A 16,522-nucleotide genomic window follows, 5' to 3' on the forward strand; every position below is an offset into this window, starting at 1 on the left:
GATATGGTTATACTAGAGGTGAGCAGTTTGTTTCAATACTCTCCAGTGCTTGGCAACTGTATGCTACAGTGTACCGACCATAGCATATCTAGAATGAAAGCTGCTTTTGCCGAACCCTAAATGTTACTACCTTCTTGCATTTTAGGAGATTAATGAAAGCAGTCCCATAGCTGAGCATGCGTGCAGTGGCTTCTATGATGGCTATGAAATAGGAGAGGTAAGTGGCACATACGTCATCCCTATTCCACGCAATGTTCAGTGTATGGAAACCACAGTTCCTTGTGCAATTGATAAATAACTGTGGACCATATTTCACGATCGTTTGTATTATAGGACGAAAGCGGGGCTCCCGTTCAGCCGCTGTTCGATAGCATCACCTTTGATGAATTGCTTTGGCAAGAGGTGAGATATGTCTATGTTTTGGCGACAGTGAGCAGACTTAGTTTTATTGCGGTATCAATTATATGGGGCACTCCAGACGCATTCCACCGTCGCCGTCGCCGTGATGTTCCGTATAAAGTCAAGTGCGATAACATCGCGGCCGCTCGCCGTATGTTGTGGGCGCGAGTGAAAACATGCGAAGGGGTGCCGAGAAGAATAATGGTGTCTCGATCTCTAGCGCGCAAGGGAGGAACGTGGGGAGGAAGCGCACCGTCTTCGATCGCGCGCAAGGGTTACTTCGGTGGCGGCTGCCTAAGGCGCGCCTGAGCGCGGCCGCGCGGGCCTTATCTTGAAAGCGTTCTGCGGTGGGCACAGAGTTTAGGCTCGCCGAGGGATTATAACTTCGTGCGCGATGTGTTCGCGTTGAAGTGAGAGGCAGCAGGAAGGACAATGCGCTCGTTGTTGCAGCCGCCCTTGCTCTCGCCAGCGTTTTAAAAGCGAGTGTCCGCGCTCATCGAGTGATGTGTGTTCATGCCTGCCTGTGCGCGCGTGACGCCATTCGTGTTAATTTAGTTAGTAAGCGAGTGTTAACAACTTTACACGCCCGATAAAACTACGTTCCTTAGTTCGTATAGCTGTCTATTAATTTGTCACCGCAGTCGATGCTTCGCCTCTCGAGCGAAACTGTGACTTCTTTTTTTTTTTTTTTTGCTAGGATAAACATTTTTTTGGTGAATTGTCTATTTTGCGTTATAGGAACCGACTGAAGGTGTTCTTCCTGCTGAGCCCAGTTACATCGGGTGTTACGATGACATGGTTGAGGAAGAGGTGAGCTGTTTATAGTACATCACTTATGTATACCGTTTATGACCAAATGTGTACCAACCATACTCCTTGCTGCAATTTAAAGTCTTAACTCCCCAGGGCCGTTTCATGATCTTTTCTGCCTGGTAAAATACCAGTGTTATAATTGCTCACATTAAACCCTCATTCGATAGTATTTTTGATGAGGTAACTATGAAAGAGGTATGCTATGTTTATTGTCTTTACTTGACACATACTTGGCAAGGCGCTTCAACATAGGAAAGGTCGGATGTGACTACGAGATAAAACCAGACCTGGTAGATTATTTTGCATTTTAGGATGAATGCAGCTTTTCAATTCAGCCATTGTTCATTAGCAGCACCTTTTATGAGGTAATCAGCTGTGCCTATCTTTGGCGCCAGTTGGTACACCTCTTTTTTACTTGGATAAACTACGCCATTCCCGGTGGATTGCCTCTCTTTTAAATTTAGGAGCTTGGTGGCACTGTGGGAAAGGCGGGCATCATTGAGACAGAGGCGAGCTTGTAATTTACACTGCGTCCCTTATGTACAACAATTATCAGCAAATATAGCGAGCATAAGTTTTATGCAGTTGAATACTGCAGCTCTTGAGCGTTTCATACTTTTTCTTCCTATACCCGCTGCGATATGGCTATGGCGTTGTACTGGTGATCTCGAGGTCCTGAGTTCGATCCCCACCGCGGAGTCCGCATTCCAACGGGGCCGGAATGCAATACCCTTGTGCACTGTGCATTGGGTGCATGTTAAGAACCTCAGGTGGTGGACATTAATCTGGAGCCTCCCACTACGGCCTGCCTCATATTCAAATCGGTGGTTTTGGAATCTAGAGCCCTAAAATTTTAGTTATTTGAAATCTATTCTGAATTTTAAGGTATCAGTGGCAGCGGTACTTCTAATCAAACATCATTAAATTGCATCTTTTATGAGATGATTATGAAGGAGGCGCGCTAGGTGTATTGCCTTTACTTGGCATTTACTTGGTGACGCTATATTTAAGCATAGCCAAGATTGACTGTAACCGCGAAATAACATTATACCTGATGGATTTTCTTAAGCATTTAGCATGAAAGCGGTCCTCCCACTCAGCCCTTGTTCGGTAGCAGCGCCTTTGGTGAGATAATTAGCTTTGTCTCTGTTTGGTGACAATAGGCGAACTTCGTTTTTACAACGATAGCACAGTTCCCGGTGGACTTTTGTGTTTTGCAATTTAGGAACCCAGTGAAGGCCCACTTACCACTGAGCACTGTGGCACAGTGTATAATTCGGACAAGATTGAGGCAGAGGTGAGCTGATTTTAATACGTCACTTATGGATAACATTTATCAACGAACGTACCAACCGCGCTTGTTTCGGCGATTTCAAATCATAACTCTTGGCCGTTTCATAAAGTTTTCTGCATTATAAGATACCAGTGCTATCGGCGTTCCCATTCAACCCTCATTCAATATCTTTGTTGAGATAATTATGAAAGGAGTATATGTGCATTGTCTTTACTCCACAATTAATTAGCAAGACTACATTTTAGCATAGCAAGATTGGTGGTTACGAGGAGATAACACCACACCTGGTAGATTGTATTAGGCATTTTTTTTGATGATGCAGTCCTTCCATTCAGCTGTTGGTCAGTGGCACATTTGATTTGATAATTACTTGTGTCTAGATTTCGTGACTGTAAGTAAACTTCGTTTTTATTGGGATAAACAACGCCCTTCCTGGTGGATTGTCTGTTTTGCGTTACAGGAATGGAATGAAGATGTGCTTTCCGCAGAAGACAGTGGCATCGTGTGTAATGCTGACACTTCTTGCAGAGAGGTGAGCCGTTTGCTGTACTTTACTAACCTATATAAGCAAATGTATGACCAACCATCCATAGTTCTGCAATTTAAAATGAAAATTGGGGACCGTTTCGTGATTTTTTTTCGGATTTTAAGATATCGACGTTGTTAGCGCTCTTATTCAATCCTCATTCATTAAACTGCTATAAAATATCGGCATGGATGAGTTGGTAACGTTTCATGTCAGATATAAACAGAGCACATAAAAAAAAAAAACAGAACGGGCAGTTGTACGCGCGGTTTATTACCCAGTATGACTCGTGTAGTAGTATATTTGATAATAATTATGAAAGAGGGCCACCCGCCATGGTTGCTTAGTAGCTTTGGCGATCGTCTGCTAAGAACGAGATCTCGGGATCAAATCCCTGCCGCGGCGGCCGCATTTCGAGGGGGGCAAAATGCAAAAAAAAAAAAAAAATTAATCCGGAGTCCCCCCCCCCCCCCCCCCCCCACTACGGCGTGCCTCAGAATCAGCTTGTGGTTTTGGGCACGTAAAATCCCAGGATATAATTTATTTATTTTCACGAAAGAGGAGTGCTGTGCGTGCTGTTCAACACGGAAAACAGCGCAGGACAGGGCAAGTGAAATGTGGAGGACATATACGTATGCGGTGTCCGTTTCGATTGTCCCATCGTCTGCGCGGTTCCTCATATTGAACGTAAATCAACTTGCCCAGAAAAGAACAATTCTGTATGCTGTCTCTACCTGGCATTCTTTTTTTTTTTTTGGGGGGGGGGGGGGGGACACCTTAGTACAGCACATACAAGATTGGTTGTTACTACGAAACACCATCATACCTGGTGGATTGTCTCAAGTATTTTGGGGATAAAAGCAGTCCTCCATTGGAGCCCTTGTTTAGTAGCAGCGTCGTTTATGAGATAATTATCTGTGTCCATGTTTGGCGATAGTGGGTAAACTTAATTGGTACCGCGGGTAAATAACGCCATTTCCGGAGAGTTGCCTCGTTTGCAATTTGGGAACCCGGTGAAGGCACCCTTACCGCTGAGGGCAGCATCATCGTGAGAAATGCTGAAATGGTTGACGCAGAGGTGAGCTGTTTTTAGTATCGCAGTTACGTGTAACATTTATCAGCGAATGTAGTAACCATACTCCTTTCTGAAAATTCATTTAACTGTGGACAATTTCATTATTTTCCTGCGTATTAAAAAAAAAACAAGTGTTACTGATGCATCAATTCAAATATCTTTCAATAGTGTATTTAACGAGATGTTTATGAAAGGTGTGCTGTGTGTATTGTCGTCATTTGGCATTTGCATGGCTTACATTATAGTTCAGCATAGGCAAGATTAGTTATTACTGCGGAATCAACCCTATAGACTTTAGATTGTATTTTGCGTTTTAGGAATGAAAGCAATCCTCCCATTCAGCCGTTGTTCAGTGGTACCTTTGATGAGATGTTCAGGTATGTCTGTTTGGCGAGAGTACGGCAACTCCGTTTTTACTATAACATCATTCCCGGTGGATTCTCTCTTATGCAATTTAGGAACCCAGTGAAGGCCCTCTTCCTGCTATTTGAAATCATAACTCTCGGCCGTTTTCTAAACTTTATTTTGCCATTATAAAATACCAGTAAAAGTAATTGGCTCCTATTCCACCCTCATTCAATATTTTCGACGAAATAATTATGAAAGGAATACGTGTTTATTGTCTTTACTTGGCATTTGCTTGCATTTCATTATAGGGCATTATATAGGGCAGTCTGCAATTCAGTATAGGAAACATTAATAGTTACTAAAGGAGAAAATACCATACCTGGTGGATTGTCTTTTGCACTTGCAGGATAGGAATGAAGATGATCTTTACGCAGAACACAGTGACATGTTGTTCATCGCTGACATGGTTGAGACAGAGGTGAGCTGTTTAGAGTACGTCACTATAATGCATAACGTTGACCAGAAAATGTAGTAACCGTACTTCCTTTCCTCTGCAATTTAAAGTCATAACTATGGACCGTTTTGTGAGTTTTCCTGCATAATAGGATATAAGTGGTGCCGCGTACTGCTCTCACTCAAACCTCGTTCGATAGAAGGCAGTAGAACTGCGATTTGCTGGAGTTGTTAATGCTTCATATCGGATAAACAGCGCGCATAGAAAGCCGAGACGGAGAGATATAACGAGCATTGGTGCTATGTGTCATTATATCATGATTGACCTGGATTTTTATGTGCGTTGCGTATATGCGATATGGCTCATTTAGTAGCACCTTTTGTGAGAAGTATAAAAGGGGGGGGGGGGGCCCGGGGGTTGCGTGTTGCTGAATTCGGAAGACAGCGCATGACATTTACTTGGCAACACTGTAGGAACGCATGGGCAAGATTGGTTGTTACTACGAGACATTACGATATGCCGAACATGACCTCCCATTGGGCCTTTGTCTTGAAGCGGAACCTGTGATGAGATAATTAGATGTGTCGATGCTTGGGTTGGAGTGCATACGGCAGGCATTGCTAAATCCTGATTGGGAGCTTACCACTGTCGCCGAAAAGAAAAGTGCACAATCATTGCATCCTACTGGTGCTAACATGTGGGGCGGAAACTTGGAGGTTAACAAAGAAGCTCGAGAGCAAGTTAAGGACCGCGCAAAGAGCGACGGAACGCAACATGTTAGGCCTAACGTTAAGGGACAGGAAGAGAGCGGTGTGGAACAGAGAGCAAACGGGGATAGCCGATATTGTAATTGAGATTAAGAGATAAAAATGGAGCTGGGCGGGCCATGTAATGCGTAGGATGGATAACCGGTGGACCATTAGAGTTGCATAATGGGTACCATGAGAAGGGAAGAGCAGTAGAGGACGGCAGAAAACTAGGTGGGGGTGATGAAGTTTGGAAATTTGTAGGCGCAAGTTGGAATCATCTATAGCGCAAGACAGGGGTAATGGGAGATCGCAGGGAGATGCCTTCGTCCTGCAGTGGACATAAATATAGGCTGATGATGAGCATGATGATTATGATGATGATTGGCGATAGTTGGCAAACTTTATTGTTACCGTGGGGAAATCAATTTAGGAACCCAGTGAAGGCACTCTTCCTGCTGAGCACTGTGGCACTGTGGGTAATGCCTCGCATGATGGAGGAAGACGGGGACGTGTTTATAGTATACGTCATTTGTGCATAACATTTTGTCAACAAATGTGGCAGCGATATTTCTTGCCGTAATTTAAGATTATAGCTATCTGCGGTTTCGGGACCATTGTTGCATTTTAAAATGTCAGAGGAATCAGTGCCCCAATTCAACTTTTATTCAACAGTGTCGTTGGCGAGATAATCAGGAAGGATGTGTCCTACGAGTATTGCCTTTACTTGGCGCTTACTTGGCAAAAATATATGTCAGCGTAGAAAATGTTGGTTTTTGCTAGGCGATAACACCATACCTGGTAGATTGTCATTTGCATTTTAGAAAGCAGTCCTCCCACTCAGCTCTTCTTGTATAGCAGCCCTTTTTATGAGATAATTAGACGTGTCTATGCTTGGCTAATCTAGGCAAACTGCATTTTTACTGGTGTAAGTAACGCCATTCCCTGTGGATTGTTTCTTTTGCATCTTAGGAACCCAGCGAAGGCAATCTTCTCATTGATTGCGATGTCATCGTGGGTAACGCTGACATTCTTGAGACAGAGGTGAGCTGATTATGGTATGTTAATGTCATTCATGTAATATTTATGAACGAATGTCGCAAACAAGCTTCTTTGCTTGGCAACAGTGTATTACAGCATAGGCCAGATTGGTTGTTTTGCATTTGAAGAATGTCTTTTGCATTTTAGGATGAACGCAGTCGTCCCTGGGAACAACCGTCGTTCAGGTGTAGCCCATCTGATGAAGTAATTATCTGTGCTTATGTTTGGTGGCAGTCGGCAAACTTCGTTTTTGCTGGGATAAGTAATGCTATTCATGGCGGATTGTCTTTTTGCATGTTAGGAACCTTGTGAAGGCAGCTTTCCCGCTGAGCACACGGGCATCGTGGGTAATGCTTGCGTGACTGAGACAGAGGTGAGTTCTTTGCAACATGTCACTTATGCATAACATTTATCAACGAGCGTAACAGCGATACTTCAGATCTGGATTGTGTCATGATCTTTCGTGCATTTTAAGGTACGAGTGGTGGCAGGACTTTTATTCAAACCTTAGGCAATAGTATATTTCATGAGATAATTAAGAAATAGGTGCGTGTGTGTTCTCTTGGAGTTTACTCGGCAACGCTTTATTTCAGCACTGGCAAAATTGATTACTACGAGACAGCACCATTTCTGGTGGATTGCCTTGTTTGCATGTTAGGAACCCAGTGAAGGCACTGTTCCTGTTGAGAGTTGTGACAGGGATGGTACTGCAGACATGAGTGAGGCAGAAGTGAGCTGTTTACGTAAGTAAAACATTTATCAACGAATGTAGAAACCGTGCATGTTTAATTGGCAGCACAATAGTACAAACTAGGCAAGACTGGTTGTTACAAGATGACACCATAACTGGTAGATTGCCTTTTTCATTTGATGGATGAAAGCGGGCCTCTCATACCTGCCCAGTGGTAGCTTATCTGATGAGGTAATTAGCTGTGTTTACGCTCGGTGACACTGGACAAACTTCGTTTTTGCTTGTATAAGTAATGACATTCATGGTGGATTGTCTTTCCTGTATGTTAGGAACCCTGTGAAGGCACCCTTCCTGTTGACCACAACGACATCATGGGTAATACTGACGTGTTGATCGCACAGGTGAGCTGTGTATACTTCATTTTATGCGCTACACTTGGCGTCAGTGCATATAGTGCAGTAATCCGACTTCTTTCGGCAATATGAAGCCGTAACTCTTGACCGTTTCATGATTTCTTCCTGCATTTTAAAATGCTGCCTAGTGGTAGCAATCATCTTGTTCACCCTTTCTTCAGTGGTATCTTTGTTGAGATAACTGTGACAGGGGTTAGCTATGTCTATTTCATTAATTCCATTCATGCCTTTCAGCCTGGAGAGGGGAGTGGGCTACGGAAGAAATAACACGGATAAATAATGTTAGACTGTACGTAATAATTTTGGTAGTGTGCTCTTACCCAATGTTGCTGAAAGTTTGTTAAATACAGCATCGCGACGCATCATAACATAAGCGGCATCGAAATTAAGCGTTAAATATCAGTTTGTACAAATTCTTTCGCTCTTACAAAATGAGCTACTGCATCGCGGAAATTCTCATTACTCTTAATAGCTACAAGTTCTTGCCGGAAGTGAGTTAATTTTGTTCAGTGTATAAGCAAGACTGATTGTAAAAGAGTTGGAAGCCGATTCAAGCTCTAGTTGTAGTTAACGAAAGTCACTGTATTCATGGGTGAGGTGTGGGTGAAAATTTGGTTTATTGACTGTAAAATTTATTGTGAGAGCCACGCTGAAGCGACAACCTTTGATCGGCGTCAAGTAAAGGGTGAATCGCCTTCCGACTTTTTCTCATCAGTTGTCACCAGCAGCATTATTGTCGTCATAATAGTCATCAGCGTGGCTCTAAAAAGTAATAAATTGGTTCATCATCGTTATCAGCTTCGTCATATTTTTGGACTGCATTATCTTCGGATCAGCCACGGAAGAAGCTAGAAATAGAAATACCCGATACGGGAAAGGGACAATAACTCGTCAAGGAAGACACTGTGTAAAAAAAAAAAAAAAAAAAAAGAACGTTGTTTCGTGCACAAATTACGACCGTGTTTTTACTTTGCATTTACGTGACAACAATATACACCATCGGCTAAATTATTACAGCCTGTGTAGTGAGTTGTTTTTTTTTTCTTATTTCCGGAGCCCAACGACAGCAGCCTTTTTAAAAAAAACTTGGCACAGTGACATCCTTGGTAATGCTGACATAGTTCAAACACAGGTGGGCAGCACAAATACATATGCAGATATCAGCCCTGGCAAGCATTCCTATCAAAACCAGTAGCCTGTCGGATTATCGAATTAATTGAATGCTGTCGGATTATTCGAACTAATCGGTGTGTCATTTTCAAAGTAGCATTTTCTAGGAACAATCTGGGACAGAGCTTTGTGGAACATGAATGTAATTATTCACAGCACGTTTTGGGAACATGCAACTCGAAAACTGGGATTAGCTTCAGCAGTTATACTAAATAGGCGCGTCTTCGCGCTGACTGCGGGCTTCGTTTAGCATGTGCGCTGAAACCACTAATTAAATCTAAACAAAACTTGATTAAATGCACACTTGAATGCAAGTGTTTGCACCCGTGCTTGCCAAACATCATATAACACGTATAAGAACTAAAATGCTTTTTGTCTGTCTATCAGCGTTTTAGTAAAATATTTGAAACTATAACGTCAAAACATTGAAAAAAAAATAAAGTACGTCATCCTTCTTCAATGACTGAATGCTGTCAGTATGCAGCTTTTAGCAAGCACAGTCAGTTCCAGAATTAATAAATTATAACTGTGCGTCATTCCATGATATCTTGAATTCTAGGGAGCAAGTGAAAATTGCCCTCCCACTGAGTCCAAATTCTGTGGCGTCTTCGGCAGCGATGAAATACTTTTGGAAAAGGTGCGTCATAGACAAGTCGCTCTTATTAAGTGTTTTGGGAAAGAATACACTCGGTATAGTAATTTGCAGAAGTAATAAGTTAATAACGCCGTGTATTCGTCTGGTGTCTTGCGGCTGCAGCAGGCTGGAATTGAAGACAATTCGCGCGTACGAAAGCGGGCTTATAAAGAGCGACATCGAATAACAATTGATGCATGGCAGCAGCACTGGCCATGCACTGGTTATTACGTAGTCGAACCTCCCGATAACGATGTCGCACCTGGAAAGAAATACCTTCGTTGCATCAGGCGTTCGTTATAAGCATTAATATTCGGTATACACGCTTACAATGGCGGAACAATAACATACTTCGTTACATTAGATTATTTACTTTCTGTGTTCGTTATATCGTATTCAGTCTGTAGACAACAGAGTCAAATTTTAGCACATGTAGTGGCAATAAAGTTCAACAGGAACTTTAGTAATACACGCAGCAGTGTACTGGCACACTCCGCGACCCCGTTTCTAAGACCAAGCCACTCGTGGTCGTGGTCGTCCGTAGGCGCAGCATTCAACTCAAAAAGTATAACGTCTCACCAAGTGCAGCTAGGGCTAGGGATAGTTTCAGCCAATCAGTAACGATAGATGCCTGCTTGTCCCAGAGAAGGTAGGAGGGATCACTCACTCGCTGGGAGCTACTAATCTTTCCACGACGCGGGTCGCGGAAGGTGATTGGAGGTGGACGATGGAGGAGCCATTTGTTCTGGTTCTTTTAACCCTGTAATGTCCAACGTACAAAACAGTCTAACCCGGATATATCGAATCTGAAGGGGATCACAAAAAAAATTTCGATATATAGGTAATTCAATATATAAAATAAAAATTTTATACAAAAATTTTCAAGGGGATTTTACTGCTGTTCGATTTACACCATAGTTCGTTATATGTGGGTGTGATGTATCCGGGTTCGACTATATATGCTACGCCGAGTTTGATGCCTCAAACTGCTGATTTAGACGTCAGCAGCCTAACCCGAAACCATTAGTTACGTTTATTTTACGCGCTGTAGTGATGTTTTCAGCCTGTCGATAGTTCAACAAACCAGTTGCTATTTAATTACGATACTAATTAGGCTTCTAACTCAAATTACATTTCATTGTACTGACTTGTACAAAGATCCTCTATGTGGCGAGAAATAAAGATGAAGAATTTTTTTCCAATTTTCCTTGATGTAGAACTATGTTTAGGCACATTGCTGTCAACTCTAGGGATATTTCCCTGGATATAGGGATTTTAAGCCTTGTCTAGGTGAAAATGGAAACTTTGTCCACATCTAGGACAATTTCGCGCTTGGACATTGAAACGGCGAAACTGCTGAGGTGACGGCGTGTCTTTATTTCAGCCACCGCAAATTGACTTCGTCTTAGCATGCGAACGGACTTTTGATTGTGCAGCAGCAGAATGAACGCATCTCGCCAAATAAAGGACAGGGAGTGGAGGCGTCCTTTAACCCTGGAATGCCCAACGTATCACATTTGCCACGCTGAGTTTGCTGCCTCAAAATGCTGATTGAAGTGCGGGAAACCAAATACAGAGCCCATATTTGCGTTTTTAATATGCTGCAGTGAAGTTTCAGCAGTGGACAGTGTAACAAACCATTTGCTAATTAATTAATTAGCACAGTAATTAAGTCGTAACCGAAAACATTTCTTGTTTTTTTTTCTACTAATGTACTCTCCATGGCCACAAATAAATGCCAACAATTTGTTCCAATTTTCCTTGATGTGGAACTGTGTTTGGGCATTACGGATAAATGTTTATCTGTAGCTGACGAAAAAAAAAAGCATGCTGCAACAGCAAACAAAACAGCACGGGCAAATCTGGGCGCAAGCGGAAAAACATACCTAGTGCCGAGCACGACAATGTGGTCGTGGCGCTAGAGACAGCCGACTACGTACGCGTATACTAACATTTACCAGGAACCGCCTATGGGCAGAGCAACCTTGGGAAGAGTCCCAGTGGTCATGCGTTCGGGCGAATTTCGCTTTGACGGAAAGATAAAAATTTAGCCGCTTACGTTTGCTGCAAATTACGTGCAAGCGCGTAAGTTAGGCTGTGCTACGTCACTACACAGCGGGCAAAAAAATTATTGACACGTCTTTTACACCGGTGTCATAGTGGCGCAGTGTTCTGACAGTTACATTCTGTAAGGGAGGTCGGGCGCCCATCTTCCTGACAATTCGAAGAAGGTTACGTGTAATCTTTGCACTTTCCTCTAGGTACCAAGCAACTTTCGACAACAACAAAGTTTGCACGCGCCGAGGTCTTTTTCTGTGGATGTGGCTTCGTGCAGAAGGCTATGTTGTTAGTATAACTGGCACTGCGACATCATTTCAGCTTGAGTCCAGTGACTTCCAGTGAATATTTTAAAACTAGCTTAGCAATAAATTGAAACTACGAAATTTGCAGTCTATTTGCGTAACGCAAGAATTTATCATTCCAGGAATCACAGTGGCAAACTGAACAACCACATTTCGCGAAAATCTAGAGAAATATAAGTAACTTTTAAATCGGAGTTGAGGTAAACACTAGCTTCTGAGGTTGGCAGCACTGGGCATTATACAGGGTTAAGGCGAAGCTTTCATTCACTGTTCCACCCACTGGGCATGATGACTTGGCATATACTCGACAACACTATACACCATCGTCTAAATTATTACAACGTACGTAGTGAATTGTTTTTTTTTATTATTTCAGGAGCCCAGCGAAAGCAGCCTTGTTACTTGGTGCAGTGACGTCCTTGGCAATGCTGACATAGTTCAAACACAGGTGAGCAGCACAAATACATCAATGGGCCAATCACATGGATACACTGGGCCAATCGTGGAGACAGTGTAATCGAAGCTTGGCCGACCCTGGTGACAGTGTAATCAAAGGTGGCGATTCGGTAGGCCGATTGTGATACCAGAGCACGACGTATATCCTCTAAAATGTTTTTATGTGGTTCGTAATGCGGGCCGACCCTGGATACACTGCACTAACCAGTAGACCTTGCCGACTAATGACATCAGCAGCTTATCTCGGCAGATTATCTATAAGGGAAGCTATCACTTAACTTTAGTAGTTTTTTTTCTCGAAGTTTGCCCTGTTGCACAAAATTGTTGGTGTATGCGAGGTAAATGTATACTGGTATAGTTATGTCCAATGAAATCTCATGGAGATCTATGGGGACCATGGGCCCAGAGATGGTAGCTAGGTGGGAGGCTTGGGCGTAGCCCCACTTCTGACAGTTAGTGGTGCCTTGAGTGCAGTTCGGGACAATTCCACAAGAGCTGTAGTAGGCCCGCGAGAGGAGCTGGGCGAAGACAGAAGGGGCAGGTCGGGCCGAAGGCTGGCTGTAGGTCCAGAGCCCATAGACAGGTTGCAGCTGGCGTCAATGCAGCAGCTACATGTATCCTTTTTAACGCAACCTCCTCGCGGCATTAGATACCGGTCGGGAGGTCTGATCCACAGGTAGTTGTCAATGCTCGTGTGGAGCATCGAAGCATTTCCTTTTTCGATAGCCATACGAGCGTGTGCTGTTGCGTGAAAAACGGCAGTGGATACATCACTGGAGGTTGATGACTGGCTGTGTTTCCCGGAATGTGATTGCCAGAGCTCATTTTGCCTACACAAGCTGTCTTGTTGTTATCGTAAAGCCCAGGCCTAATTTACAATATTATAGAGGAGTCGGCCCTCAGGGCAGCAGCTAGGGGCAGCAGGGTCAGTTTCCTTGCCGGCTGACGCAACCCTTCAGCTTCCGCTGAACTGCATCGAGTTAGTGAAGTGGGGATCTATAGGCGATGCGCGGGAAAGAGCGAATCACGTGCGACACACGGCAGTTAAACCGAACGCGTTCTTCTGCGCAGGCCGTCAAGCGACGAAAGACGAAAAGGCGCAACAAGAAGAGGCGCAGACGTCCCAACTCCGAGACCCAAGGTTCAACTTCACAGCACGGATCGTGCCAGCTAGGACAAGCCCCGGAGGACAGCCACTGCCAGCCAGATATGAAGTATCAGAGCGGTGACTTCTGTGCAGACGTGTCTGACCCACCACTGCCATCCTGTGGATGCCCTGGGCCCTTTAACGAAGTACTGCCACTACGATTTTGCAGCACCTACCTCTAGCTACATGTGTTGTTGATGTCTATGCCCTGTGAATGAAATCTTTATCTGTAACCGGCGAAAAAAGAAAGCATGCTGAACAGCAAACAAAGCATCACGGGCAAGTATGGGCGTAAGTGGACAAATATACCCAGCGCCGAGCACGGCAACGTGGTCGTGGTGCTAGACAGCCAACTATGCACGGGTATACTAAAATTTACCGGGAACCGCCTATGGACAGAGCAACCTTGGAATGAATCTCAGTGGTCATGCGTTTGGGCGAGTTTCACTTTGAAGGAAAGATAAAAATTAGCCACGTGTCTTGACGTTGAAATTACGTGTACGCGCGTAAGCGTGACGATGCTATACTTCGGTACACGGCATGAAAAAAAGAAAAACTAGTGACACGTCTTTTACATCGGTGTCGTAGTGGCGGAGTGTTCTGACACTGTTACATTCTGTAACATCATTCCAGTTCTGCGACATCATTTTAGCTTGAGTCTAGTGACTTCCTGTGAACTGTCAATTTGTACTCCATATGCGTAACACAAAAAATTTACTACAGAAATCATATTGTAAAACCGAACAACCACATTTCGCAAGAACTTAGGGTCAGTTTCTTGTTGGCTGACGCAATCCTTTAGCTTCCGCTGCACCAGGTTGGTGAGGTAGGGATCTACAGGGTGGTTATAAAGTCAATTTAGATTCCCCTAGAAACTAGCATCAGCTCTAACTTCCGTGTAATACTGTTGACTAATATGATGTTTACCATTTATGAGGCGTGTAATACTGTTGACTAATATGATGTTTACCATTAATGATTTCAGAGGTTGTTTTGTAATACTGTTGACTATTATGATGTATACAATTTATGATTTCAGAGGCTGATGACAATTTCCCCGGCAGAAGGATTGGCCGCCGGGGACCGACAGAATGTCCTGCAAGCAGCCCTGATCTAATCCCCTGTGACTTCTTCCTTTGGGTATGGGCTAAGAAACAAGTGTACAACTTAAAACCAAGGGATCTTAACAGCCTTGAACGCAATATCCGCGAGATGTTTGCAAATGTCCCAGTTTGGATGCTACGAAGAGCCGGGGAGTCTGTTCCTGAAAGGCTCAGGCAGCGTGTAGAAAATGCGGGTGGATACGTCGAAATGTAACGTAATAACCAAATGGTATGCCCTAAAAATGTATTCAATGGCAATAAAACTTTGCTCGGTTGTTTACTTTCTGAACTATTCATTGTTACAAATAGGTATTGACTTTACAACCACCCTGTATAGGTGATGCGTGGGAAAGAGCGAGTCGCGTTCGACACACGGCAGTTAAACTGAACGCGTTGACTTAGACAATTCTTCTGCACAGGCCGTCAAGCGACGAAAGGCAAACAGGCCCAACAAGAAGAGGCGCAAACGTCTCAACACCGAGACCCAAGGTTCAACTCCACAGCATGGATCGGGCCAGCTAGGGCAAGCCACGGAGTACAGCCACTGCCAGCCAGATCTGAAGTATCAGAGCGGTGACTCCGGTGCAGACGTGTCTGGCGCACCACTGCCATCCACGTCGCAGAATGGTTTCCATCAAACATGTGGTCCTGCTTCGTTTCATTTCACAGTATTCCTTTGAGTAGCACACGAAAATTAACGAGTATTCTAACAGAAATGAATGAGAAATTATTATGATTTGTGAATTATGCTTACTTGTCTGTGCGTGGTGGTATTTACAAAGCCGCAACCAGCTGTGACCAAAATTCTGTCTTATCACTCGGCGCTCTTAGTGGACATGCAAGCGCACAAAGATGCTGACTTTGTTAAGAAACTGGATATGTTAGGCCATCTGGCGACTGAATTTACCTGCTGCATTAGTGCCTAGGCTGATAGGTAAGCACAGTAGCACATGTGTCCAGGGACACAGTCAAACTATTTACACGTTTTGAGACCTCCGACTCTGTGACAAGTCAGATATGACTTGGCGATATATATATATATATATATATATATATATATATATATATATGACGAGAGGAAATTCTGCGGCAAAAATGTGATACGCCTGCCCCTCACCCCTTTGCGCTTCGTGAAAAACAGTAAACCCTCGGTATAACGAAATCACTATATTCGAACTATTGTTTTATTCGAAGCTGTTCGTGTTCTCACGTTACTGCGACTCTAGCTGATCTGCTTACATACAGCTTATAATGAGGTCACTTTTCCTGTCTCGATGACTTCATTACGAGGTAAGTATACTGTAGTTCCATTACAAATGTCATCGGCACGACGAGGAGGTCCATAGCATTTTTTTTTTACATTTTGCATAAGTCGGGAGAACATATAACCCAAAGTTCAAGAAAAGAGATTGGCCAATGGGAACGAACATCTCCAGAAAGAAAAAAAAAAACTTTTCTTACATGTCTGCTCATAGGTTTAGGTTGCGAGAGCTACGAGTACGTAAGTGTTGACTGTTGGGTGCCATTTCTGTGTTGCAATGATGACAGTCGATGGTCATTGAAGCGGCGGCACCGCATCTGGCTCGTCATCGGCACTATATACTATCATTCATTTGCTTCCCTACGTGGCCACAGCCGTCACTGGCGCGAAGAAGCTTTTCGCGCACTATGGCTCGCTTCTTGAAGAGTACCGGCTAAGTGACCGTTTAGAGTACATAGCTCGCAAGTGACGTCACGGCCGTGTTCCCGTCGAAATGACGGCCATATTGAAGGAACAACCTGGTATTCATGGTTATGCATGGAACGGCTGCTACAGCGCCACTCACGTCCGTGTCGAAGTTGGCCACAC

At 43.8% G+C, this 16,522-nt stretch overlaps 1 protein-coding gene across 1 annotated transcript; it reads left to right on the forward strand.

The window, feature by feature from the left end:
• The first annotated feature begins 3 nt into the window (after positions 1–3).
• Positions 4–15,606, forward strand: LOC125941019 (uncharacterized). Its single transcript, XM_049657899.1, has 13 exons — positions 4–18; positions 146–217; positions 334–402; positions 1,138–1,209; positions 2,967–3,038; positions 4,862–4,933; positions 6,628–6,699; positions 6,844–6,900; positions 6,998–7,069; positions 7,717–7,788; positions 12,344–12,415; positions 13,495–13,716; positions 15,093–15,606. Exons 1-13 carry the CDS (start codon positions 4–6, stop codon positions 15,351–15,353), a joined length of 1,200 nt encoding a protein of 399 aa, XP_049513856.1. The 3' UTR covers positions 15,354–15,606.
• The last annotated feature ends 916 nt before the right edge of the window (positions 15,607–16,522 follow it).

Source organism: Dermacentor silvarum, chromosome 10 (assembly GCF_013339745.2).
Source record: "Dermacentor silvarum isolate Dsil-2018 chromosome 10, BIME_Dsil_1.4, whole genome shotgun sequence".
Lineage (NCBI taxonomy): Eukaryota > Metazoa > Arthropoda > Arachnida > Ixodida > Ixodidae > Dermacentor > Dermacentor silvarum.